The sequence below is a fragment of the Pleurodeles waltl genome, chromosome 4_1, assembly GCF_031143425.1.
Source record: "Pleurodeles waltl isolate 20211129_DDA chromosome 4_1, aPleWal1.hap1.20221129, whole genome shotgun sequence".
In the NCBI taxonomy this organism is placed as follows: domain Eukaryota; kingdom Metazoa; phylum Chordata; class Amphibia; order Caudata; family Salamandridae; genus Pleurodeles; species Pleurodeles waltl.
Window position 1 is genome coordinate 281,280,212 of NC_090442.1, and position 25,664 is coordinate 281,305,875.

Below are 25,664 nucleotides of genomic sequence, written 5' to 3' on the forward strand. Positions count from 1 at the left end.
GTTATGCTTTTCCCCCGTTTCTTCTTATCCCGCGGGTTGCCGCTCAAGTTCGCCGCCAAGAGGCGACGGTGATTCTAATAACCCCCTGGTGGAGATCACAGGCATGGTTCCCGACTCTGCTGGAACTCTCGTGCGAGTGTCCTCTTCGCCTCCCGGATTTTCCCTCGATACTCCTGGATCCGTCGGGGTTCTGCCACCCTCTAATCCTTCAAGGTCATCTTCCCCTCATAGCTTGGAAGATTTCCGGCATCATTGGCAAAACAACCGGCTTTCGCAGGAAGCTAATAACTTCATCGCACAGGCCTGGGCCCCTGGTACATGCAAACGATATAGATCAGCATGGAATAGGTGGTCTAGTTGGTGTGTGGGCAAACACTGCGATCCCATGGGGGCCAGCATTGCCGACATCATCAATTTCCTGGCGGAATTAGCTGCATCCGGCTTAGCGTATCGCACCATCAATTCTTTTCGCTCGGCCATCTCTGCGGGCCATCCTCCCCTGAATAATCTCCCGATTGGGGGGCATCCCTGGGTTTGTAAACTTCTTAGGGGTATTAGACTCTCCAGACCTCCACAACCTAGATATTCGGAGCTCTGGGATGTGAACTTGGTTCTTAATCTCTTATCCTCTTGGCGGGACAACCAATATTTGTCGATGAAGGAATTGTCGGCAAAATTAGCCATGCTTCTCTGCCTCATTTCCTGTAAGCGTGTGTCAGATATCAGAGCACTGGATGTTTCCGCTCGAGTCTTTACTCCAGAAGGAGTCACGTTTACTATTGCAAGGAGAACAAAGAATAATACCAGGTCGGTGTCCTATCCCGTTTTTCCTGATTCCCCGAGGCTATGTGTGGTTAGATGTCTCAAAGTCTATGAGGAAGTAACCAGTTCTTGTAGACCTCCAGGTGAGACTCAATTGTTGATTTCTATTAAGAAGCCGTTTAGGGCGGTTTCTTCTCCCTCCATTGCCAGATGGATTCGGTGGATTCTCTCTGAGGCAGGTATAGATATTCGAGTTTTTGGGGCTCATTCTACTCGGGGAGCTATGGCTTCCAAAGCCATACAAGTGGGGGGCAGATTGGAGGACATCATGCATGCTGCTGATTGGTCTTCAGAGTCTACTTTTAAGACGTTTTACTTTAAACCAATTCACGACGCAGCCGCACTGGTGGTAAGTAAGCTTTGAACTTGCATAATCCTCGCCTCCGGTCCTGTGATAGAATACGAAATTTCCTAGCTATCGTGAAGGAAAGTTTCAATTCTATTAAGGACACGGAGGCGAGGATTATCCCACCCACATACATTTCGCGGATATGTTCCCTCCCGATTACATCTATCTGCGTAGCAAGGTGGTATACTTGCATTTATGCCTTTGTTTATTGGTTATTCTGCTCATATTTTAATTTTTCAGGTAAACACTTGATTCAGATATATTTTCATTTATATGTGTTTTAGAGTTCATAACTTTGTTGCCTTTGGTAGGTTTCCTGTGTTCTATCGGACTTGCATCTAATTACACCTATTTTTTAGGTTCCGAAACTACGACCAATTGACTCTACCAGGATTCCTTCCGCAGTGAAGTCGAGGAAGTGTGACGTGTCTCGGGCCATTTATACTGACGTGAAGGAGGGCACCTCATTGGATACTCGTTACCATGGCGGCGGGCTCATGGAACTTGTAGTTTTTCTGTTCATGTTTTGTTTAACTTTGAACTTGCTGTTGAATAAAGAGTGAAGAAAGATTTGCATAATCCTCGCCTCCGTGTCCTTAATAGAATTGAAACTTTCCTTCACGATAGCTAGGAAATTTCGTATTCAGAGAGATAATAACCCCAATGCTCGCCTCCAGCCTTAATATGGAAACAGCGGCGAAGGCGAACGCGAGCAAAAGCCACAAAAAGACAGAAAGAAGTTGGCTTATGATCATCTCGTTATACGCCAAAGTTCTCTACTTAAACAGAAGTCTTCCGATTGGAAACCCAAGATTTCTTTAGCTTTCTCCCACTTAGAACATTCTCCCAAATTAAATTCTTATGAATATCTCGCTTAGCGTCTCCCAGTGTTGACATGGAAGAATGGGTCGTGTGCCTATGCACGGTTGATTCACTTATTGTAAGCGACATTCTGTTTCTTTTTTCCCAGTGTCTTTTATAGATTGATTTAATCGCCTAAGGATTTTGTGTGCTGGTTTATCTCATAAAGTGGCCTGTTGTGAACTTAACGTCAAGCCCAAAATCCCATCTTCAGCTATTGAGCCTGCAGCCCTCTCAGCCAACCAACATAAAGGCTTGACCGGTCCGAGCCAATCATTGGCGGAGCGTATATGAAGGGGGGAAGCAGTTTCCTCAACCCTTTTAAGCACTGTTATTATTGAGTTTATCGTAAGAGTAGGCACGAAAAAAAGTCAGAACAACGTAGTGGCCATCTTCGAGTAGGGGTGTTCCCCTCTAATTAAATAGACAGTATTCGAGAAACCAATTATAAATAATGTTTCCTATAGGTCCTTTACCTCTTTTTTAAAGACAGTGACTCGTATCTCACTCATCGAAAGTTTACCTCTAGAAACACGATTTATATAGGTAATAGACTCAATAATATTAAAAGTTTATTTTTCAATGTACGTGTGTTCTTCAACGTATTATGGCACCAAGTTGTTTTCATCGTTATTTATCCTCGTTGCTTTCTCTTTTTGCGGTTTTGTGGCTGCAGGCATACCTTGTGCTTCCTTTGGTAGGATATGCTATTGTTTCGGGCTTCTTTTCAAGATGGATCGGGCTTGTTTTTAATTTCAGTCTTGGGTCCACTATCAGCCGGGTGCGCATGCGCTGTGCAGAAGGTGTCAGGGATGGCTGGGTGACAGAGATACACGGGATACCCCGCGTCTACCGCTCATACACAGGCGTCCGTCCCATTACCACGTACTTACTGGGGAACTCCTAGACCCGCAGACAATCGTTCGCCCCCAAAGAGGTTACCGCCTGACGGGGTCAAAGGGGAAAGTGCACCCAGCATTCTCCCTGCTCCGCGCTCAGCCATCTTGGATCTGCGGGAAGAAGAGCTTCATGCGGTGAGTTATTGACACTTTTTTCTGGATCTGCGCTCGGGATCGGCCTTCTGGGGTCAAGGTAGCCAGCACAGCTTGTCTGGGAAGACTTGTGGTACTGGGCTGTCACACAGGCCGCAAAAGAATCCCCTGCAGCGTCCAGTTTCCGTGGCAGACGCTTTTGTCTCTACCTTAAGAGGGGGCGGGGAGCTGGATCTAGAGGCCTGGGATCAGCTAAGGCCTCTGGGTATCGACTCGCACCTGGCCTAGGGAGGGCCGTAACAACCCAAAGCCTCCGTTGAGTGTGTTTCCAGGAATACCTATAGGTTGGCAAACCACAAAAGTCGAAAGGAAAGCCGAGGCAGAGCCGAACCCGGGTCTCTCTAGCTTAACCTTAGCTGTTGAAGTCTCAGTTTAGCCGTCAAAATATTAGTTTTATGTCTCGCAACAGGCGACTTGTACAAAAAAGAGTGTTAAGACTATGTCAAATTCAAACATACCACAATAACGTGTGTTTCTACGTAATGCATTATTACTATATTGAGTGACCTAAAAATAAAGTGGGTTGCCAAGGAAGCTTGCCAGTGTTTGAGTCCAGGTTTTCTTGTCACTTAGTCTTAAGTATATCAACAGAACTTCTTGCTAGTGTTAAAGGGGGGGGGGGGGGGCAATGCTCTGTGAAAAGTTGTTTTGGTGTTAGTCGAAACATCGCATGGTCAAACAAACTTGACCCTTTACTGGAACTTCATAAGTAAAAATAGACAAACTGAGTGGGGTTTGATCACAAATGACAAGGACATGAAGAAGAATGTTTATCTGCAAGATTACTAAAAAACAGTATTCATTGAGTAAAAATGCTCCCAGTGTTCTTCATGGTGCAAAGTTAAGTGTCATGGGGCATTCTCGCTTACTATTTATTATTGGTCTCACTTAATTTAAATGATAACTACACAAGGTACACACTATTAGTCGAAGCAGTAATTTAGATTAGGTAGACAACGTATAACATTGCATATACGTATAAGTCATTTTTTAAAATTATTTCTTCTTTGTGCTTCCTTAAAACCCTTCTTCTGTTTCGATGTGTGTCCTATTTCTTGCCTACCCCAATCATCTCTGCTTTGTAATCTGAGTGCTGATAAGATTTGAGTTTTCGCTTGTATCCGGAGTCCCGCAGATCGTTGCTTAGAACTCTTATTTGTGTGTTTCTTTACTCCTAAAATGAACCAAGAATTGAATCTACATCTTTTTTAGCGTTTGTAACCTGCAGGTGGTGGGTAGCCATAACACTCATGGACTCATTTAGCAGGTGGATTAGTGGTATGGTTCCGAAGTAGTTAGCAACATGGATGTGGAAATCAGTTTGTGGTCTAAGGCTGCTTTGGCATGTGTCTGTGAAATGCACCATTTTGCCAAGAAGCCTTCTGTCATTCTTCACCTCTTTGGGGCTCTCTGTGAGGTGACTTAAGTGTTTCTCTTGCTGTATTGTGGATTGAATCCCCCTGATCATTCTGCCTGGCAACGAATAGTATGGCTTCTGTGTTGATGCTATGGACAGAGACTAATGCTTCTTCATGCTTTCCTGTCCTGCTGGCTGCATACCTACCGTAACTATCGTATGCCGGTGTTAGTGTATTCTCACGCAGCAGCTCACATTTTCATATTGCATGTCTCTTGAGAAGTTGTATTTTGCAAGCTATAGATCACTAGTACTTTCTCTCGTTGGTTGTGTTCTGTCATATGCACTGATGAGTCTGCTTGCATTGTTGTTTGTGTGTTTTTTTTTTTTAATACCCACTTACAGTTTCTTTTCACTTTACACACTGCCATTGAGCACCATAATCCAGCAACGTTGACAACACGTATTCATTCGCATGTAGTTGAGGGTAAGGTCATACATGACTGTTTTCTTATGGTTACTAGAGTTGGTGGTGGTAATGTTTTGACCAGTTTGACAAAGCCATAAAGAGAGAGTTAAGGGGTAGCCCCGTGGAAGAATCATGTCATGATAAAGTGCCACATGTTCTTTGCCTATTATTAGCACGCCCATGAATCCATTTAAAGCTTTCTGGATTATAAGGACGAATCTGCTTTCTGTGAACTCTGAGCATTGTACTGATAATGTGTAACAAAGAAAAATACCTTGGAACCAATTATGGACCCTAGCGGCATAACACATTAAATACAGTCAGTCAGAAAGTTTAACAAGATTGACCGAGGGCTGCCTCTTATGTAAAGAGATAAGTTACCGAAAACAACTTTCTAGACTGTCACCAACAATCAAGAAAGGCCTAGGGGCTAAAGAGTAGGATATTTGGAGTGTGGGTGATCCGTAAAGACATCTGGGTCTAGATCCATGCTCTTTATCATAAAATGTGTCCTGCTTAGAAAGTGATGCTCGTGAGTTGGAATAGCAGGCACGTTTCCATAGTATACTACAATCTTGGCAGCAGAGTAAATGCTAATCAAGAACTCGGTATCAAAAAGAGTGTGAAATGGATTCATTGGTTTAGAGTATAAAAAATCATGGGGTAGCAGACTGGTTACTTAATTGTGTTTGTGCAAATTGGATGCATAAATATGGAAACTGTGAGTGATTCTGGCTCACCCGCGTTTCAAATGCCTTTTTTGTTTCATCGTTGGCAGTAGTATGAGATTTGTGCGCTTGATACAGTGATATGTATACAATGCCATTTATATTTAATTTACTAGGTGAGACTAAATTTGACATTTGCAATATAGGTGGTAAAGTCTGTTGCATGAAGAGATCAATGGCTTTCTTGTTACTCTCTTCAGGGGAGCTTGAAGATAAAGTTTTACCTGTGCGGTACCAAAGATCTGTAATGTGTTTTAGAGGGGACATTGATGTTATCTTAGAAGTTTCTAATTGTTTGGAAGACTGCTTGGGATGCGTTGAATGCGTCGTGCACAAATGAGTCTTACTTCAAGGTAAACACAAGTTGAATATTACTACAATGATTAGCAGTGAAAAGTGGAATAGTGTAGAGGCAGTAGTCACTGAATTGGTGGACTCCTTATTTTAGGGTTCTGTAGTCATTGATGCTAAGTAAAGACTTGGGAAGCTGTGTTTGGGGTCTGACATAAGATCTGTAAATAAAAAATGTATTACGTGATTGTAATCTTCTTCCTATAGGATAGGGAATGGTAGAAAACTTATCAGGAAGTTTTTTTTTTTTTTTTTTTTACCTCATTCCGCCATATTGGGAGCCACACCCCATTAGATTAACCTAGTTTCCAAGTCAAGCTCTCGCCACCCAAAGACTTTCTGGTATATTAGGTTACTTTATGGTTTAGCTTTTGACGAGTGTCTTCTGGCAATTCAAGATTGTTTTATTTTAGCAAAGTAAAGGACATCACATCGTTGAGGATGACCTTTTCGAATTTTGCAGGGACTATTGTAATGTGATTTTGAATAATAAAATGCAAAGGCCTGGGAATATGTCTAGCCTCTAGGGCAGAGAAATTGTAAGCCCCTCGTGTAGAGAGTTTATATTTGGACTATAAATTGATGCCAAAGGTTAGTAATCCTAAATTTTGCTTAGTCTAGGCTGTTACTACAGCTATAATTCTTATTTTGGGGCTTGGTGAGCACTGCATCAGATTTATTCCTAAAATCTCTGTTAACACCGAACAAATCAAAGCCCTGCTCCCGGAAGGGATTAATTTTGCTTGTGGTCTTTAATTACAGCAAATGTCGAGCGTGTGGATAATGCTGTTGTTAAGGTTTCTACTTTACAGCCTGTTTGGGCTGATAGTAAAATCAGGTGCTGGAGAGGAAGGTATTGGGACAGTTCTCTTTTAATGTGTGCAAGCTTCTGGGAGTACTAGACTTAATTTCAAGATGTATCCAGAGAAACTATATGGCATGATTGAGAGAAGTATTAAATAGTGGGTGGAACGTTGCAAATTTTAACTAATGTGAACAAGAAAGACCTTTATTTTCACACAATTGATCTAAGACCTTTAGTCATTTACAAAAGTAAGAATTTGCCTCCTCTCTAGTGAGGCTTATTTCTAAGATGCAAAGTGTACTGTCGTAGAGCAGCATATCTCCTGTGACATGATTTTTAGGATGTATTTTCGTATTGTGGGGGATAGAAAAGAGATAATGCTTGACTGGTGGACCTAGATAAGGAATTGTTACAGATTGAAAAGGCATATGTAGAGATACAAACATCCTCTTGCAGGACAGCCATGGACTTGAAGAGGGCAGAGTATCGAACAATGTCTAATTATGAGGCCAGGATGGCCTACTTGACAAAACAAAAGAGAGTATAGGAAGGAGGTAATAGGACGGGTAAGCTACTTGCATAGGCCGGTAGTAAGGGGGGGTGATAGTATGTTGATCAGGAAAATAAGGACTGATTCTGGCATTGTAGTGAAAGCGAGCTGTGCGATGGCTGTAGAATTGTATTGTCCTCTTGAAACCTATTATGCTTCCCAGCTGCGCAATCCAGATCAGGAACTACTAGCATTTATAGCCTATTGCCCTATGAGATGATAAGGAGAGGACCAATGCAGTGAACTGGAGGTAGACCTCACAGTGAAGGAAATTTCGCCTGCCATTGACTGTATGCAGACTGGGAAGGTCCGTGGTCAGAATGGTTACTCTATAGAGTTTCTTTAGGAAATTACATGGATGGACAGCGGGCCCCCTTTGCACAGATTTTCAGACATTTTTCCAGGATGGAAAGTTACCAGGTGAAATCCGCTTGGCGACAGTGGTAATTCTACCAAATGCAGGGAAACTTGCAGATAAATTTGACTCGTATCAGCCTATTTCTCTATTGAATACTGATACTGTGGTCCTGCCAAAGCTTCTGGGGAACAGACTGCGGAAAGGGGGTGGAGGTGGGCGAGGTGCAGAGCTTGTGCATCCAGACCGGAATGGCTTTATGCCAGGTTGGCCGACGAGATTGAACCTCAGACAATTGCATAACAATTTGGCGGCATTGATGAAATCACCAGCTGACAGGGTAATCCTATCATTAGACGCCAATAAGGCATTTGAGGCAGAAGAATGGACAGACCTCTTTGGGGGTGTTGGTTAAGATGGGATTTGGCCCTAAATACCTCAGATGAATTAAACAGCTGTATGATCGTCCTTGTGCAAGAAAATGCATTAATGGCCATACATCCTGGGAGTTCAGAGTTTGGATGGGCACGTATCAAGGATGCCCGCTTTCGTCAATGTTATTCGCTCTCACTAATGAGGCATTGGCAGAATACGTGCAGGTGGATGTACAGGTATAAGGTTGGCCAGGTGATAATGGCTGTGACGAGCGTACATCACTGTACGCCAATGATATTCTGCTCTCCCGGCCGAATGTGACCCCAACATTAGATAGAAGAAGGATTCTTATATATATATTTTTTTATATTTGGGGAACACTCTGGATTCACCATTAATTGGGATAAATCATTGTTTCCGGTGGGGCAATCGACGCTGGAACAGGAATTTGCCCTGCCTTTGCTAATAGAACGGACCCAGTTCAAATACTTGGGAACTTGGATCGCAGAAAGTCAGGCCCTGCACTATGAAGCAAACTTGAGCCCTCTGCTAGAAAAATTGGAGCAGGATGTCAAACATAGGCAAACATTGCCACTGTCACTCTTAGGGAAGGCGGCAATGTTTAAGGTGGGGTCTCTCCCCAGGTTTCTCTCTCTGTACTCCAGAATAGCCCTTACAAAATTCCAGACAGTTTCTTCACGCAGGTGGATGTATTTGTGCGAACACTGCTTTGGGCGGGGAGGTGGGGTGGAGGGGCGGGGTCAGCCATGATTGCAATGAGAATTCTTCAAAGATCCAAATATGAAGGGGGTACTGCATTACCAAATCTGCAGAAGTATTAGCGAAGCTGCGAACGTGAGTCTGGTAAATGATTGGGTATATGCTGAATGGACCAATCCTGCATTTAGACAAGGAAGGCTGGGGATAGGAACTAGTAGCTAGTTACATGCCTTATACAGAGGGCAGATTGGCATGCAAAGCTTAGCAGTAGTAGTGGATACCTGGAGGAGATTAACTAGAGCTGGGGTCTCCAACCTTTGTACTAACAAGAGCTACTTGTGCTCAATGAAAATCATCCTGAGCTACCAATAGTATTAGTGTTGTACATTTTAGACAAGATTACATTAGTGGCCACCCTATTCAAGATTACAAGCCGTGATCATCTCAGTGCACGATTGCCAGCCATAATGTAAAAAAGGCTTAGTCAATGTTGAATGCCTTTCAAAGTTAATACATAACAGCTGCAGTGCCCCCTGGCAGCAAAGTGATATTAGTATAAGCCTCCTAATACTGCATGGTGTATCATTCAAATATCAGATTTAAATATATTTTGAAAATTGTGAGTTCTGAAAATACATATTTTCATGTCAAATATACATTTTTCAGTTTTGGTATACACATATTAATTCAACCAAACAAAAGCTTCTGATTTAGTAGGTTGGGCTGCACACAGGGAAGCCACTCACAGGTAGCTGGAGAGCTACCATTAGCTCACGCGGTACTCATTGGAGAAGCCTGAACTAGAGAAATGGGATGGACCCTCATGTTGATACCGAAAACACCTTTAAGGGAAGGTACTAAAATCTGACCCATAGTGACCATACAAGGATTTCAGGCCTGGGATAATATTGTCGTCTCAACACTGGGATGGAACTGGATGGTGAAACTGCTGCTGTTTGAGACGCAGTGGACACACGAGAGAGACGAGAGAGAGACGAGAGAGACGAGAGAGGAGCTCAGACGCACGGCGCTGGTGCCGGGTGGCTCGCGTCGCGGTTTGCTCACCGCGAGTGCAAGTGTGAGAGCGAGGTCCGGCGTACGGCACACGGTCTGGGGGCTGCCGCTGCTAGCCGCTCCCCGTGCTAGCAGGAGAAACAGCCGCGGGAAGCCGGGAAGCCGAGTGAGCACGGTCCGGGGGGCAGAAGTTGCTGGCAGGGGGGAGCAGCTTCTGCGAGCAGGCGGGTGCGACCAGGGCTGCTGCCTGTTTTCTCACCAGCGCCGTCACGCTGTCACGGTGCGGACTACGGCGTGGTCTGGACACTAAGTAAGCCAGTAAGCCAGAAGGAGCACCAGAGGAGTACCGGAGTCCCAGAGCACGAGAGGAGCACTAGAGGGGTACCAGAGGAGCTTGGAGTTGCTGCCCTGCCCTGCCATCACATGGACTAGGTGAAGCCAAGGAGGTGAGCCAAGGAGGGTATTCGCTGTTTTTCAGCCACCACAGCGGTACCTAGCCATATCTAGTTTTCTCTGACCTGACCCAACCTAAGGGTATTACCCCGACCTAGGTGACTTAAGTGACTTAAGTGACTTAAGTGACTTAAGTGACTTAAGTGACCTAAGTGGTTCCTGTGGCTTGGCCGTGAGCGGATCAAGAGTGGGCCATACAAAGTAGCGCATCAAGTAATGCATAAGCAGTGCATAAGCAGTGCATAAACAACGCATAAGTAACGCAAGTAGGCGTAAGTAGCCTTCACAAAACAGAGACAGAGAGGATCTGAAGGGGCCAGATAGAGAGAACCAGAGAACCAGAGGAGGCCATTAATCGACACAGTAAACTGCGCTAGAGGGACAGATATCATTCGAACATCGCGCTTTTGTACGGCGTATTGTGCATATTGTGCATACATTGCGCGTCACCACACAGCAAGGCAAGCAAAGCCAAGCTCTATATATTCTAGAGAAGCATCCTACAGATCCCGGAAATTGTTGAAGTTGCTGATCCCGATCTTCTCAAACAATAAAAAAAAAAAATGGTTGGAACAAGAGGGAAAACAAAGAAAGCCAGACAGGCCAACGAGGCACTCGGTAATCCAGTGAAACCCCAAAGATCAGAGCAGGAACCTAACAGCTTACAAGATCTGGGGTCAGACCAAGACCAAGACCAAGACCTGGACCCTAGAGCCACTAAGTCATCCCGAGGGGAATTTATAAACCAAGGAGTGGTCGCAGCAGCTGAGGAAGCCCATAATGGGATTCCCAACGATGAAAGCAAACCAGGAGAAGAACCGGGTGGGACACCTGAAGCGGCACCAGGGCCTATGCTGTCTATGCTGCTAGTCCAAACTGACTCTGACGACATGGGGCATGTATCACTGAATGCAGGTGAAATGGCGGGGGGCCCTGCAAGTCCTCCACTTAGGAGACAACAGTATATACCAACGCACCTGGACCCAAGGAAAATTAAATCAAAGATAAATACTATTACCAACTATTACAATCATATAAATCTAAATACTGATTGGCTGCAGATGCAAAGCTCTAAAGCTAGCAACCTCCCATCACAGCCATCAGGGGAAAAAGGTGACAATAATGTGGAGGGCGAGCTGGAGCTCTTAGAGACCGGGCATCAGGATTCCTGTCCATCCCAGCAGCGACCTGCCCGACCATCACGACTACCCTGTGGAACAAACGACTCCTTTGTGGGTAGTGAAGTGGGGTCAATTAGTTCCCCAGAATGGGGCAGTTTCTCGGAAGAACAAAGACAAAGAAAAAGAAAAGGTAATGAATCACCTCATTCGGAAGCCCTAATGGGACCACTACATTCTGGGAGCTCTCCACTGACATTCCCTTTACCTCATCTAAAAGTAGAACCTACAATCCTCCAAAATGTAAAGGGGCCTGAAATAGAACAATCACCACAGAAATGCTCACACAAGCTCTCTACGCCACAGCTTCATCATGGAAGCCAAATTGTAAAAACGAACCTAATGTTGAGTAGATTTGATCATAGTTCTTGTAGTCTGGAGCTCTCCTCGCCTGACATCTCCGTAATTGGTAGTATAGAGCCCCAATTAAACAGTATAACATCGGAAGACTTAAACCTCTTGGAAGGTACTATAATGTTAGGTCATAGAGGAGAGGATGATAAGAACCTAGAAGGCCAGACAAATAATGAGCAAAGTGAGCAAACCTGGGGAAATAGAGACGATCCCCCATTAGATCAACCAATTCTAAGCATCATGAAAGTTATATGCACAACATTGGACTCGATTGCAACAACGATCATGGTCCAGTCTCAAAAATTTGATGATCAACTTGAGCTAACTAAACAATTTACTAACTCATTACAGACCATAGACCATAGGATGGCCTTAGTAGAGGGTGTAATAAGGGAAAATCTGTTACATCAGGCAGTGGCTGAAAAAATGGACAAGATGGACAGGCAAGCTTGTGGCCCACTGCTGGAAAAATTACTGGAAGTTCCGAAAGTAATTAAAGACATAATCGAAGATTGCAAATCTAGTCTCAATAACACACAGGCGTGCAATCACGAGTCAGCAAAAATAGAACCGAGATTAACTGAAAGACCAATAGATAGCGAAGATAAAGAAGGGCCCTCTGGCACGGGACGAGACGAGCACCCAGACGTAAAAACCCACATAGACAAGATGGAGAGAATCAACAAAAGTCCTGTATCAGCAATCGAAATCACAAATATAGTAAAAAAAAAGACTGAGTAAAGGGCATCAACAAACAGGTAGATGGAAATACACATGGAAAAAACCTAGAGGAAACAACAAAGTACCAGCAAAAAAGGCTCAAAATATGCCGAAACAGGCAAGCCCAACAGGGCAGACCAGGAACACAGGCGATGAGTCTACTCAACAGCAGCCTAAAGATCAGTGCATCAAGCCCGAGAGTCTCGAGAAACCAACTGACAAAGATATTAGTTTTATAAATAAAAATCCTGGATTATTGTGCGACAAAAGCTGCACCCACCATTCTCATATAAACCGAATTCCCATTGGTCCTAGGGGCTACCAAGTATCTGGGCACGACTTAGACAAAGGAAAGAGGCCAGAAAAAGACCCCGGTACAAATCACGGGATCAATGAGGCAAACGATCCCCTAGCCAATGGACAATACAAATGGAGCCCAGAGACAACAAATTCAAGCACCGGCATTGATAAGCACCTCCGAGCCATAAAAATAGAACACTCAATTCAGGCGCATTATCCAAATACAGTAGGAGTCCATAATGGAAAACTTCAGCAGCCTCTGAACTTTATTACCGAGGGGGTAGAACAAGAAAACAGCAAAAGTGAAAACGGAAGGGCAGAGAGCCCAGAATGCACAAGAAGCGAACAAAGCACAAGAAAAACCTTGTGCGTGGATAACACAATAGCCCTGGTTCCCGCACCTCGGTCAAAAGTAAAACACTGCTCTCAGGCAAGTCCGGGAAACCACAACTTTAGTAGCCAGCCAGGGTGGGTGACTGATCCACCTGCCCCACCGCGTCCGGTGCTTGACTTGGAAACTAAAGGAAAAAAGGATAATTGGCCTCCAAAAAGACAACCTCATGAGGAACATAGGAACAAGGAGTTGCAATTCGGGAGGGAAAAATGCCAGGTAGAACGAACATTGACTAGTCGGGCAGCTACTATTTACAATAAAGCAAAGGAAGATAATCAATCTCAAGGAAGATGGTCACAGGGAGGTAAAGGGCATACCGAGATTCGCACTGCAATAATTGTGGCATCAGGCTCTTTAATCACGTTTATTCCCGAGTACTCCTCAAGAGGAAGTCATGACATTCTAAATAGGACTAACATCCTACATTTGGTCAATTCTCTGCCAGCTCTGCAGAATGTAACAACTAAAGACCTCCTCTCAGTAAGATTTATGCAAAGGAAACAATTGGAGAACGGGGAATCAACAGAAACAGTCTGGGCTTCACCCTGGATAGTAGAACAGATTTTAAAATGTTCTAACATGATGAAGACATGGGGAATATCTACTGCTACTCCGCAAAAGGAACCGTATCCAATAATATTTCTTGAAAAAGCTCCAAAGCAAAATGTTTCGGGCAGGCAAGAGGTAGAAGGCAATTCTGGTTCGATACTACAGGGAGCAATTAGTTCCAAACAACAACTCCCTGAACGAATAAACCTGAGCAATATGAGGTTCTGCCTGCTTGTTAACTCCCCTAGAAACAGCAGGGACCATCCCCCACAGTTGCAGAATGATGAAGACCAACCATCTAGAAATTTGTAGCAACAAATGGGCAGCTCAAACATAAAAAATAGTACTAGTCCTACATTAAAAATCTTAAGCTGGAATATTGCAGGCCTAAAAAGCAAAATGGAAGATAAGGATTGGGTTGAATTTATTAAACAGCAAGATATCAGCTGCTTCCAAGAAACTTGGTCTACCAACGCCATTGACCTAGACGGGTTTTCCACTTTTTACATACCTGCTATCAAACAAAAAAAAGGAAGACCATCGGGAGGTCTGATCATTTGGATCAGAACTTCGCTATTGGGAAATTCTGCTGTAACCCATGCCATACTAAGCAAGGAAATCCAGACGCTTGCAGTAAAACATGAGGAGTGGTCACTTGAAATAGTAAACGTGTACTTCCCTCCCATTAGCCGGGCCCAAGTCACGCCTGGTGTGCGGCTCCTCGAAGAACATATTTTAAATAAAAGATCTAAGGGTTGGAGGAACCCAATACTAGGTTACGCGAACAACCGTCCCCCACAGTTTTGTAAAACCCTTCTACTAATATGTGGTGATTTTAACACTAAACCCCATTCTATCCTTTGGGATGAACAAGTAGTAGAGGAAGATCACGCTTGGAATATACCAACGCCCCTCATCCAACGTTGTCAAGATTCTAAAAAAGGGGAACTAATCTTTGAAGTACTAATAGAAGGCGGAATTCGCACAGTAAACGGAAGAACCAACTCAGATAGAACTTTTAAATCTACCTTTCGAACTGGAAAAAGACATAGTATAATTGACTATATGGCAATAAACATCGAAGCCTGGCATTATGTTATCGATATGGAAATAAGGGACAGGATCGAGAGTGACCACGACCCATTGCTAATGGAGATAATCCATCCGGACGCAAGCCTGGGGAAGGTTGAGTTTCCATTTAACGGAAATTGCTTAGCTATAACCATGAGACCAAATAGGAAAAACATACTAAGGTCAAACGTAGATGAACCCTATTTGAGCGTACCTAGTCAAACATGGTTTCTATCACTTAGTACGTTTTTAAACCTACCAGTTAATGAAGCTTTACCCCTCCTGGATAATTTTAACAACTTGCTATTACAAACAACAAAGGAAAGAATTAAGCATCCCCAAACTAACCCTAATACGATGGAAGGCTGGTTCGATGAAGAGTGTTTGAAACTAAAAAATACCTTATCGCAAGCACTAAAGAATCGGCATTTGAATAACCATAATGAGCAATACTTTTATGAATGCAGGCAACAGTACAAAAAATTACTAAGATATAAAAGGAAGACATTTCCACATAAGCTCTGGAAATCCCTCCTGCAGGCAATATCGGCAGGAAACTGCAAAAAGTTTTGGGAGATAGTCAGATGGGGATGCGAAGGCCCCTCAAAAAACCTAGAACTGAATATCAACCCACAACTCTGGGTAGAGCATTTTACCGCCTTGTATCAGGATGAGGTCAAGACGGCATCCCGGAGTACAAATAACTCAACCAGCCTCATCCAAGGACTGGAAGGTAGTAATCAAAGATCAAACAAGGCAGTTCCACTTCAAACGACCTATGTAGCATTATCAAAAAGGTTTGTTAGATCGACAAATGGAACCCAGAATGAACTAGTCCCAAACGAACTCCCCGGCACAAATGCCATGCAAGTAACCCATGCCATCCCTTGCGCAATGGAGCTGATACCGGAATTCAGCGAGAAAGAGATTAAACAAGTTATTCTCCTTCAAAAGCCGTACAAGGCTGCAGGCCCAGATGGTATCCCTTCAGACGTCTATCGTAATCAGTTAACGCTATGGCTGCCTGCTCTAACACGCATATTCAACAGTATTTGGCACCACGAGGTAATTCCTACCTCCTGGAAGAAATCAATAATTGTCCCAATTCACAAAAAAGGACCTCGGGACATGGTGTGCAATTATAGGCCTATCTCACTGCTTGACAGCGTTGGAAAAATCTTCGCCAAATTGATCCAGCTGCGTTTAGATCAATGGCTGGAGGATGGAGATTTAATATCGACACACCAAGCTGGTTTTAGGAGAGGCCAAAGTACAATAGACCAACTTTTTAAGCTAAATATGATCTGCGCGAAATACGCCACCCTAAAAGATTGTGCATTATATCTGGTCTTTGTGGATCTCCAAACAGCTTTTGATAGCGTCAACCGCCAAACATTATGGCAGTTATTGTCGGAAATGGGCATACAGGGAAAAATTCTAAGGCTGTTAATTCTACTGCATACAGGGAATACTGCTAGGGTTAGATATTCTATGAGAAATGATTATACAGCAGAAATTCCAATCCAGCGTGGTGTAAAACAAGGATGTGTTTTGGCCCCAACCTTGTTTAACTGTTATATAAATAAGGTAAGCCAAGATCTGAGGAAATTAAATCTGGATGTGCCAAAACTAGCCAACGAAAGTATACCTATCCCGCTTTTTGCTGACGACGCTGTACTACTGGCAAGAACAGAGATAGCAATGCATCGTCTACTTAGGGGTTTCGAATCATTTTGCACTTCAAGGAGCATGGTAATTAATGAGGGGAAAACAAAGTTTATGATTCTTAACCCAAAACAAACGATGCATTCGACTTTTAGGGTAAACAACAAGCCCTTGGCCCGAGTGACTACCTATGACTACCTGGGTTGCAGACTGGATGAAAAACAGACATGGAAATCACAAATCTACAAAAGTAACATCTCCTTGGCCCAGCACGCTGGAGCGGTACTTAGATTTGCTAAAGCCACAGGCAATCATTCTGTGAGCTCTGCACTGCTTGCTTATAAAACCAAAGCAAGGACTGCAGCACTTTACAGCGCAGAGATCTGGGGATTTAGAAAGACCCCATTAATACAAGTAACCGAGAATAATTTTCTACGCCGATTACTTTGCTTAGGCACTGCCGTACCAATGATTGCGTTGAGAACTGATCTACAAATGAGAAAGGTCGAGGATTACATTGCATTGGCCCCAATAAGATATTGGATCCGTATCTGGGCAAAAGAGGAACTCAAACCATACAGAGATACACTCATGGACATCATGAAGCTACAAAATCATCGAAACTTGCCTTGGTTTAAACACATCTCAACTACCCTGGCTGCTATTGGCCAAGAAGACCTCTGGCTTCATCCAGGGAAAATCAGAAGGCCAAGTTTATCTGTCATTAAAAAGGCATACTGGGACCAAAAGACCCAGAGTATGTGTGAGATACTTAGCCCTCTACTCAAGCGGTACATTTTGTTCAATCAAGAGCTTAAACCAGCATTTTTCATTGACTGCATTTATCCGGAAGAAAAAAGGGCTCTCTATTTTAAATTTCGTATGGGTACATTACCAGTGACGGCGGTGACTAACAGATGGCAAGTCGTCTCACAGCGCGGTTCAGACTGCTGTCCTTGCCTTCATGGTGGTCAAGAAACATTATCCCACTTCCTTTTATTATGTAATTTTACGCTTAAACTCCGCAAATTGTACTTACGTCCGCGTTTTAGATCATACGGAATCAGGAAATGTAATGAGGCGGAAGTGCTTTGTATGCGATCAGATGAGAAACATATTGTGGCGAAGGTTTCAACTTATATATTGGAAGCATGGAAGCTACGTTCATTAATGTACTCACAGTTGGCCTAAGTATAATTACCTGTGCTATCCTAGCTATCATTTATATGGGAAACCGTTGAAGGTTGCTGATCAAACCGGGCTAGGTCCTGGGTTATTATTATATTGCTGGCAGGTATCGCAAGAACCCAAATGATTAGTGCAAGAATAGGATATTTAAATTTTAGATCTATAATGCTTTTAGAATAATTAAAGAGTCTTATGCCAATCATGGCTAATTATCAAGTTTTATGATATTGCAGGGTATATTGGATTCACCTAGGGCCATGTAAAATCAAAAACTCAAGTATAGTCTTTCTTTTATTACAATGTTTTATTTAATATAATTTTATTGCGTGTGATGGATTGATACTTATTGTGTACTATTGTTAAGGCCGGATAGGCTGACAACAATTAAATAAATGGTAAATGGATGATGACTGATGGTCGTGATTTTTTTTTTTTTTTTTTGTTTACTGCCGTGCTTTTCTATGATATTGTATTGTTTCTTGCAAAATCAATATAACCTTTTTTATTCAATAAAAAATTGAACTAAGAATTGTGTGGCCAGTTCGGTTATAAAATGCAGCAAGAGATCTAGTCAAAGTACATTTAGTACACATTGGCCTATGCCTCTTCTGGGGCTGGACTTTTGGCTGAAGGTTTCATCTTTTTGGGCACTGACCAGGGTTGTTACTATTAGGAACGAAACTGCAGGGAGTGTGACTGACACCTCTCTCACTGATCATGATAGCCCAGTAAGCAACCATACCATTCTGAGAATTGTTGTATATATTAGAAGATACTTTCTGTGCCCTTTTGAGGTCTGCTTTTTTATAGTTCAGCTATCAAACTATCAAACAGATCTATTGCTAACACTTTTAGTTGAGTGAGGTGTGCTCCACCCCTGTCAGTCCTTGGCTTGAGACTTTGCAAGTTACTTCTTGGCCCATCCCAATGAGGCTTTCTTCTCTTACCTTATGCTATTGACTTTAAAAGTGTATCCTTTAGCCCCCAGTTGAGTTCTTGTATTCAACTACACAATGGGCTACTTTACAGCTATAGCACACGCTGTCTCCTTATTCTTGCATGCTGCTGTGTGTCTAGTTCTTATGTTCTAATGTGTCATGGATTAGCAAATTAAACCTAGATCTATTTTTTTAAAAACTGTTAAGTGCTTGGTTCTCTCTTGTGTTCAGTGCCCAGTCCTAGGTTTGCATGTCTTTGTTTTTCCTCTTTCTTTTTTCCTCATCCTATTGTGGTTCTTCTTCATTGTCTGTTTCAGCCAACCATGTTTTCTCAGAATAGTGTGAAGGTTCTTGTTATTACAGGTATTTGTTGTAATGCTCAGCACCACCATGGGCACCTGTTGTGAGCTCCTTTACCTTAAAAAATAGATCTACTATCAACTTGATGTTTCACAGATGACTTTAATCTTTCCCTCAGTTTGGATAGTTCTGTGATTTTGATTCTACCCCTAGAGCTATTCTAACTTTCTTGTTTTGCATTTATTTAAAAAAAGCATTTGCTATGAAAGAAGAAAAACTGTTTGAGATTAATATGTACCCGTACTACTGTGCAACAGCTATCTTTAGTTTGGCAGGACACTGCTTAATTTTTTGTAATGAAAAATTACTAGGGGGCTGAGAAAGAACAAGCATTGGCAATTCCAATAGGCAATTTCAATAGGGCTGACTTCTTAGGAATGTTGTATGTTAATGTGAAACATTAGGTAGCATCGGAGTGGATATGTGTTTTTGAGGAAGCAAAGAACTGTAGAATAATATTGGTGTAGGTTGAAAGGTCGGGTGACAGTTGTACTGTCACACCAGAGTGAGAAAGCTATGTAGGTTAGACTGCCCTCCTCCCATCTGTGCTGCTGCTGCCCGAGAAAAACACCATAAATTATTCAGTTATCTATGATACGTTAATGGCTATACAGTGTCATTTGTGTGCCCCTGAAAGTCCAAGCTGAGGCAGCTGGATAAACAAACAAAATGATCACAGCTGTGTAGAGGGCAAGAACTTTTTCTGTGGAAGCGCACAACTTCCGCCCAATCAAAGCATGTACTCCTGGCTCCCAGCATCTGAGCGGACGCAAAGCCCCTCTCTTGGTGATTCTTACATAATTGTCTGGAAACAGCTACTGTCAAGCCAGACCATTAAAAAAATAGAATTGGTCTTCAACAGTGTTCAATAAATAACGGAGACAGCATTTGGTCAGAACCAGGCTCTATAAACTTCTAGGGCTTGGTGTCCTATTGAAATAATACCTCCTTATCATCCTCTGGGACCCCTACCTCCCCAGCACAAGGCATACAGTGTGCTTGGCTGTCCATTAGGCACAGAAGTTGCTATCGCTGGCTTGTTCTTGGATGCTTCTTGCACAGCTTTTACTTTCTTTTGGAGACAGCGGTTATAAGAAAGCCTGCGCTAAGGTTCCTATTTACTGTGTGTAGTGTTCTACTTTTTCTTCTTACGCAAAAGTAGGAGCTATAAGTAGCCAACCTTACAATATCATCACACGTCAGAAGGTGTGGAATGCCTCTTCTGCGGGTACAGGGCTGAAACTCTTGATGTCTTAGAGGGGAGAAGGGATTGGCCCGGAAGACGTGATTAGGATCACTTGGGTATCTCAGGCAGAAAGCCTGTGGCTTTCAGCAGTGAGGGACTGCTTGGCGCCTTGGTGTTTCATGGAGCCATTGTTCTCGGGGTGCGTTTCATAAACCATAGAGCTTGCTCCGCTGTTGGAGCGAGATGCCCATGTAGATCCGAAGGTGCTTGGAGCAGATATTGTCACCATCTTTTGAAGTGTTAAATGGCGACCCGTGCTCTTCGTGTTCCCCTTCTCTCCTGCCTTGCATCTCTGTTACCCTGAGTCGGGTGTGTTGACTAAGCCCAGCTGTCAGGTAAAGGCCTCATTCTCAAGCCCGGTCATGTGTGCTAAGGTTCAGTTCCTGTTGTCACTATGTGGATTACTGTTCCCATTTTCAAAAAAACAATCCCCCGAGAAGAGCAGACGTGACCTGACTGCTCTCCCTTGTTAGCCTTTTCCTCGGGGGACCGTGCTGTCTCTGCACTTGGAGATGTCGGCTGTCCCCGTTGACCGCTCTCTGCCACAGAAGAAAGGATATTTTACAAATTAAATGAAGTTTCTCATATGCATATGACACAACGTAGCAGCAGGGCAGCACACAGCTGTCGCAGCTAAACAAAGAGCCTGGAGTGTCATTTTCTGAGTGAAGATGAGCCCACACGATTTTTCATGTGTAAATTTTTTTTTACATACACTAGATCAAAACGCGGAGCGGTTGACAGCCCCCTTTTCCTTTATTCAGACTCGTATTCCTGGACCGAGATTCTTCTGCGGTCGATTTCTATACTTTGAGAATTGCACATTAGCTATGTCTTTATGGTTGATAAAGCTCGTGAGCCCTTTTTACTTAATTGCAGTAAAGATTAACACATTCATTAGAATAATAGTTCCTTGGAGCGTTGGAGATTACGTATGCAGTCAGCTATTCCGGTGACGTTTTAGAACTGACCTCCCTAGATTATAGTAGTTATTTCTCCAGTGAGAAAGGAGACGATGTTTATTGTACTGAATGCATGGCATAATGAATTTACTTTTCTCTTGTGTAAAATTGAATGCAAGTGAAAACGGTTTGGTTTAGCAGAGTGAATCGTTTAACTACACAGCATTGCAATGTCCCTCACCTGTGCGCGCTTCACTATTAGTCAGCTGGTTTTGGTGCGGCAGTCATTTGATATTTTACTCCTGCGATGGGACAGTACACTATTTTGATAATCGCAGTTTTTTTTCTTATTATGAATGGGCGTTCCCATTCAAGACGAAACTGCCGTGTAGCTCACTGCCAAGACCCCTTATGATTTGAATAATTAGCGAACTGCCTAAAGACCTTTTAAACCATTGACAGTTCAGGCAGTCATGGATCTATCCATTTGTATGCCACTGGCTTCATTCAACATTATGCGTTTCAAAACTGGCAAACAGAGTTTCTTCAGAAGGATAGACTAGACACAGTGTCAATTGTGGTCTGTGATAGATCAGCAGTTATCGTTGTATTACCAGGAAGCATATTTCTGTTTAATTGTGTTTATTTTAATTTATGAGGGTTATTTGCATTGCTCCGAGCTAGACCTAGCTGTACAGGCTTGGTCATTGGCCGGAACGTTACTTGTTTTTATGTTTAGGTTATAGAGGCATGATGGGAAGTCTAAATTACTCTGCATTTGCAAAGCCAACAGGTCTTGCCTATGGGAGAGCTACTGACTTTACCAGTGTGTTTAGCCATGTTCTACACTAGCATGGTTGTTCAGCATGGCAAAAGTTAGTGCTGTAGAAAAGTGGCATGGAATGGAGTGGCATAGAGTGGAGTGGTTTATTGTGTCGTGGAGTGGCACAGAGTGGTGTACAGTGTCGTGGAGTGGCATAGAGTGTTGCAGACTGGAGTATCCTAGAATGTCTTAAGTGTCGTGTCATAGAGTGGAGTAAAACAGTGTTGTAAATTAAAGGAGCACAGAGTGGAGTATGCATGGTTGGTAGCCGACTGCCATTACAGGCACCACATTTTCAATTGAAATTACCATTACTTTTGCTCAGACGTACGGTTTCACTGATAAAATATACAGCACACAAGTGATGTTTGGAAATTGGCATTACCTAGTGTTTTGATTTGTTTTGATCGTATTAACCTCATAGCTGCTGCCCCCCCCCCCCCCCACCCAGTGCTGAGCCCTTTTTTTGCTATTTGGGGTAGTTTGCGCTTAGGCCTTCATAACTTTTTGTCCACATAAGCTACCCACACCAAGTTTGTGTCCTTTTTTTGCAACATCCTAGGGATTCTAAAGGTACCCAGAGTTTGTGGGTTCCCCTGGAGGATACCAAGAAATTTGCTAAAATACAGCAATTTTTTATTTAAAAAAATGGGGAAAAAGGGCTGCCGAAGGAGGCTTGTGGTTCTTTTCCCTGAAAATGCCATCAACAAAGGGTTTGCGGTGCTAAAATCACCATATTCCCAGCTTTTAGGAACAGGCAGACATGAATCCGAAAACCACATTTTTCAACACAATTTTGGCATTTTACTGGGACATACCCCATTTTTACTATTTTTGTGTGTGCTTTCAGCCTCCCTCCAGTTAGTGTCTGGAATGGGTGTGAAATCAATGCTGGATCCCGGAAAGCTAAACATTTCTGAAAAGTAGACAACATTTTGAATTCAGCAAGGGGTCACTTGTGTAGATCCTACAAGGTTTCCTACAGAAAATAAAAGCTGAAATAAAAAAATATTGAAATTGAGCTGAAAAAACAGCCATTTTTCTTCACGTTTTACTCTCTAACTTTTCCTGCAGTGTCAGATTTTTTTAAAGCAATATACCGTTATGTCTGCTTGACTCTTCTGTTTCGGGGATATATAGGGCTTTTAGGTTCATCAAGATCCCTAGGTAGCCAGAGCCAATAAATGAGCTGCACCTTGCAATGGGTTTTCATTCTATGCTGGGTATACAGCAATTCATTTACTGAAATATAAAGAGTGAAACATAGGTATTGAGAAAACCTTTGTATTTCCAAAATGGGCATAAGATAAGGTGTTGAGAAGCAGTGGTTATTTGCACATCTCTGAATTCCGGGGTGCCCATACTAGCATGTGAATTACAGGGCTTTTCTCAAATAAACGTCTTTTTTTACACACTGTCTTACATTTGGAATAAAAAAATGTAGCGAAAGACAAAGGGCAATAACACTTGTTTTATTATTCTGTGTTCCCCCAAGTCCCCTGATAACAATGGTACCTCACTTGCGTGGGTAGGCCTAATGCTTGCGACAGGAAACGCAACAAGGACACATCACATTTTTACTTTGAAATCTGACGTGTCTTTTGCAAAGTTCCTAGCTGTGGATTTTGGCCTCTAGCTCAGCTGGCACCTAAGGAATCCTACCAAACCTGTGCATTTTTGAAAACTAGACACCTAGGGGAATCCAAGATGGGGTGACTTGTGGGACTCTCACCAGGTTCTGTTACCTAGAATCCTTTGCAATCCTCAAAATTTGGCCAAAAAACACTTATCCTCACATTTCGGTGACAGTTCTGGAATCTGAGAGGAGCCACAAATTTCCTTCCACCCAGCGTTCCCCTAAGTCTCCTGATAAAAATGGTACCTCACTTGTGTGGGTAGGCTTAGCGCCCGCAACAGGAAATCCCCCAAAACACAACATGGACACATCACATTTTTACTTTGCAAAAGACACGTCAGATTTCAAAGTGCCTAGCTGTGGATTTTGGCCTCTAGCTCAGCCGGCACCTATGGAAACCTACCACACCTGTGCATTTCTGAAAACTAGACACCTATTGGAATCCAAGATGGGGTGACTTGTGGGTCTCTCACCAGGTTCTGTTACCCAGAATCCTTCACAAACTTCAAAATTTGGCAAAAAAAAACACTTTTTCCTCACATTTCGGTGACAGAAAGTTCTAGAATCTGAAAGGAGCCACAAATTTCCTTCCACCCAGCGTTCCCCCCAAGTCTCCCAATAAAAATGGTACCTCTCTTGTGTCGGTAGGCCTAGTGCCCGCAACAAGAATAGATCACACAATGGCCAATGTTGGTCCTTACATGAGGCAGCTGTTGACCCTGTGGTGATCCATTCCTGATGCAGGCACTAGTTATAGGCACTCAAGTGGAGTAGCGATTTTATCCGGACAGGTGAGGAATCACTGGGTGGTAGGAATTTTGTGAATCCCAGCGTATTCCTGTAGTTTGTGTGACAGAAATGCAAGAAATAAGTTTTTATTCAACATTTCAGCTTTGCAGGGTATTCTGGGTAAGAAAACTTTGGGGAATCCACACAAGTCACACCTCTGTGGAGTCCCTCGGATGTCTAGTTTCCAAAAATGTCTGTGTTTAGTTTGTTTCCCTATATGGCCACCGAGCCCAGGACCAAAAACACAGGTGCCTGCCTTACAAAACCAGTTTGTTTTGTGATATATAATTTTGATGTCTCCACAATACGATTTGGGCAGTGGAATTTGGGGCTGTACTAAATTGAGGAGCTCCCAAGAGAGCACACTCTCTGTGCTTGCCGCCGCATTCACCTGCTCTCTGGGTTGGGCTAACCCGCTATTGTCCTGTTGCACAGACTGTGCTTGCGAAGGGACAGCAGGACTGTCCTCATCACCCCCCTCATAATTACTGGAAGAGGAGTTATCAAATGGGACTCCTCCGACTGAAAAATCACTCCCAAAGTCGGCGCCATTGTCCTATCCCTCAGATGTTGTCTCAGTATCTGCTGTCTCAGTCTCTGATCCTATGTCAGAGCTGTCCTCTATAACCCGAGTGAGGACGTGAGCAGCAGTCATCCAACAAGATGTCATCTCTGCTACTGGCTAAACTGTTGCTCTAAAACACTAGCCTACGTAGACAGTCACAAAATTGCTGGTGTGTGTGTGTGTGTGTGTGTGTGAGATATGTGCACCAGTAGAGGTCACCTTACCTGCGCTTCTTCCCTCAATCAGCACGCTCTTTCAAGACACTCAAAAAACACCTTGTCACATACCAGTCGTCACAGTCTTTAGCACTTCTAGCGCCCAGTCCAACAATCATTAGTGCTCCCACTCCCATGTCCTCCTCGGATTCCCTCACTACCACCCAGCAAAAGTGCCCTTCATCGCTCCATAGCCGCCCCCACACATACATTTCATTTGTATTATAGCGCAGGTAATGGCTGACTTTACTAATGTACTCAGCTATTTACATAAAAAAATACAGATTTGCTCTTTGCAGTAGGCATTTAAACCTTCTGCGCTTCTTTATGGCACCAAAACTGCCACTAGACAAAAGTCAGATCTTTTTGAAGCAGAAACAAAGACTTTCTTGACTTTTTTTATTGCTGCCTAAAAGCTACAGTTGAAACACGTCAGTTAAAGTATGTGCATTGCTGTGAAGACGCAAGCTGCAACTATAAGACACTGGTGGCAAATAGATTATATATACA

The 25,664-nt window shown here is 43.2% G+C and overlaps 1 protein-coding gene across 7 annotated transcripts in view; it reads left to right on the forward strand.

The window, feature by feature from the left end:
- The first annotated feature begins 2,798 nt into the window (after positions 1 to 2,798).
- Positions 2,799 to 25,664, forward strand: part of CNOT2 (CCR4-NOT transcription complex subunit 2) — a 277,346-nt gene continuing 254,480 nt past the window's right edge. For 5 of the 7 annotated variants that reach the window (XM_069228330.1, XM_069228328.1, XM_069228331.1 and 2 more), the window contains exon 1: positions 2,934 to 3,066. In XM_069228330.1, coding sequence (XP_069084431.1) covers positions 3,062 to 3,066 — 5 coding nt within the window. In that variant the 5' untranslated portion in view covers positions 2,934 to 3,061. Of the gene's footprint in view, positions 3,067 to 25,664 lie in introns of all 7 variants that reach the window. The other 2 variants (XM_069228334.1, XM_069228333.1) reach the window with 2 other exon arrangements.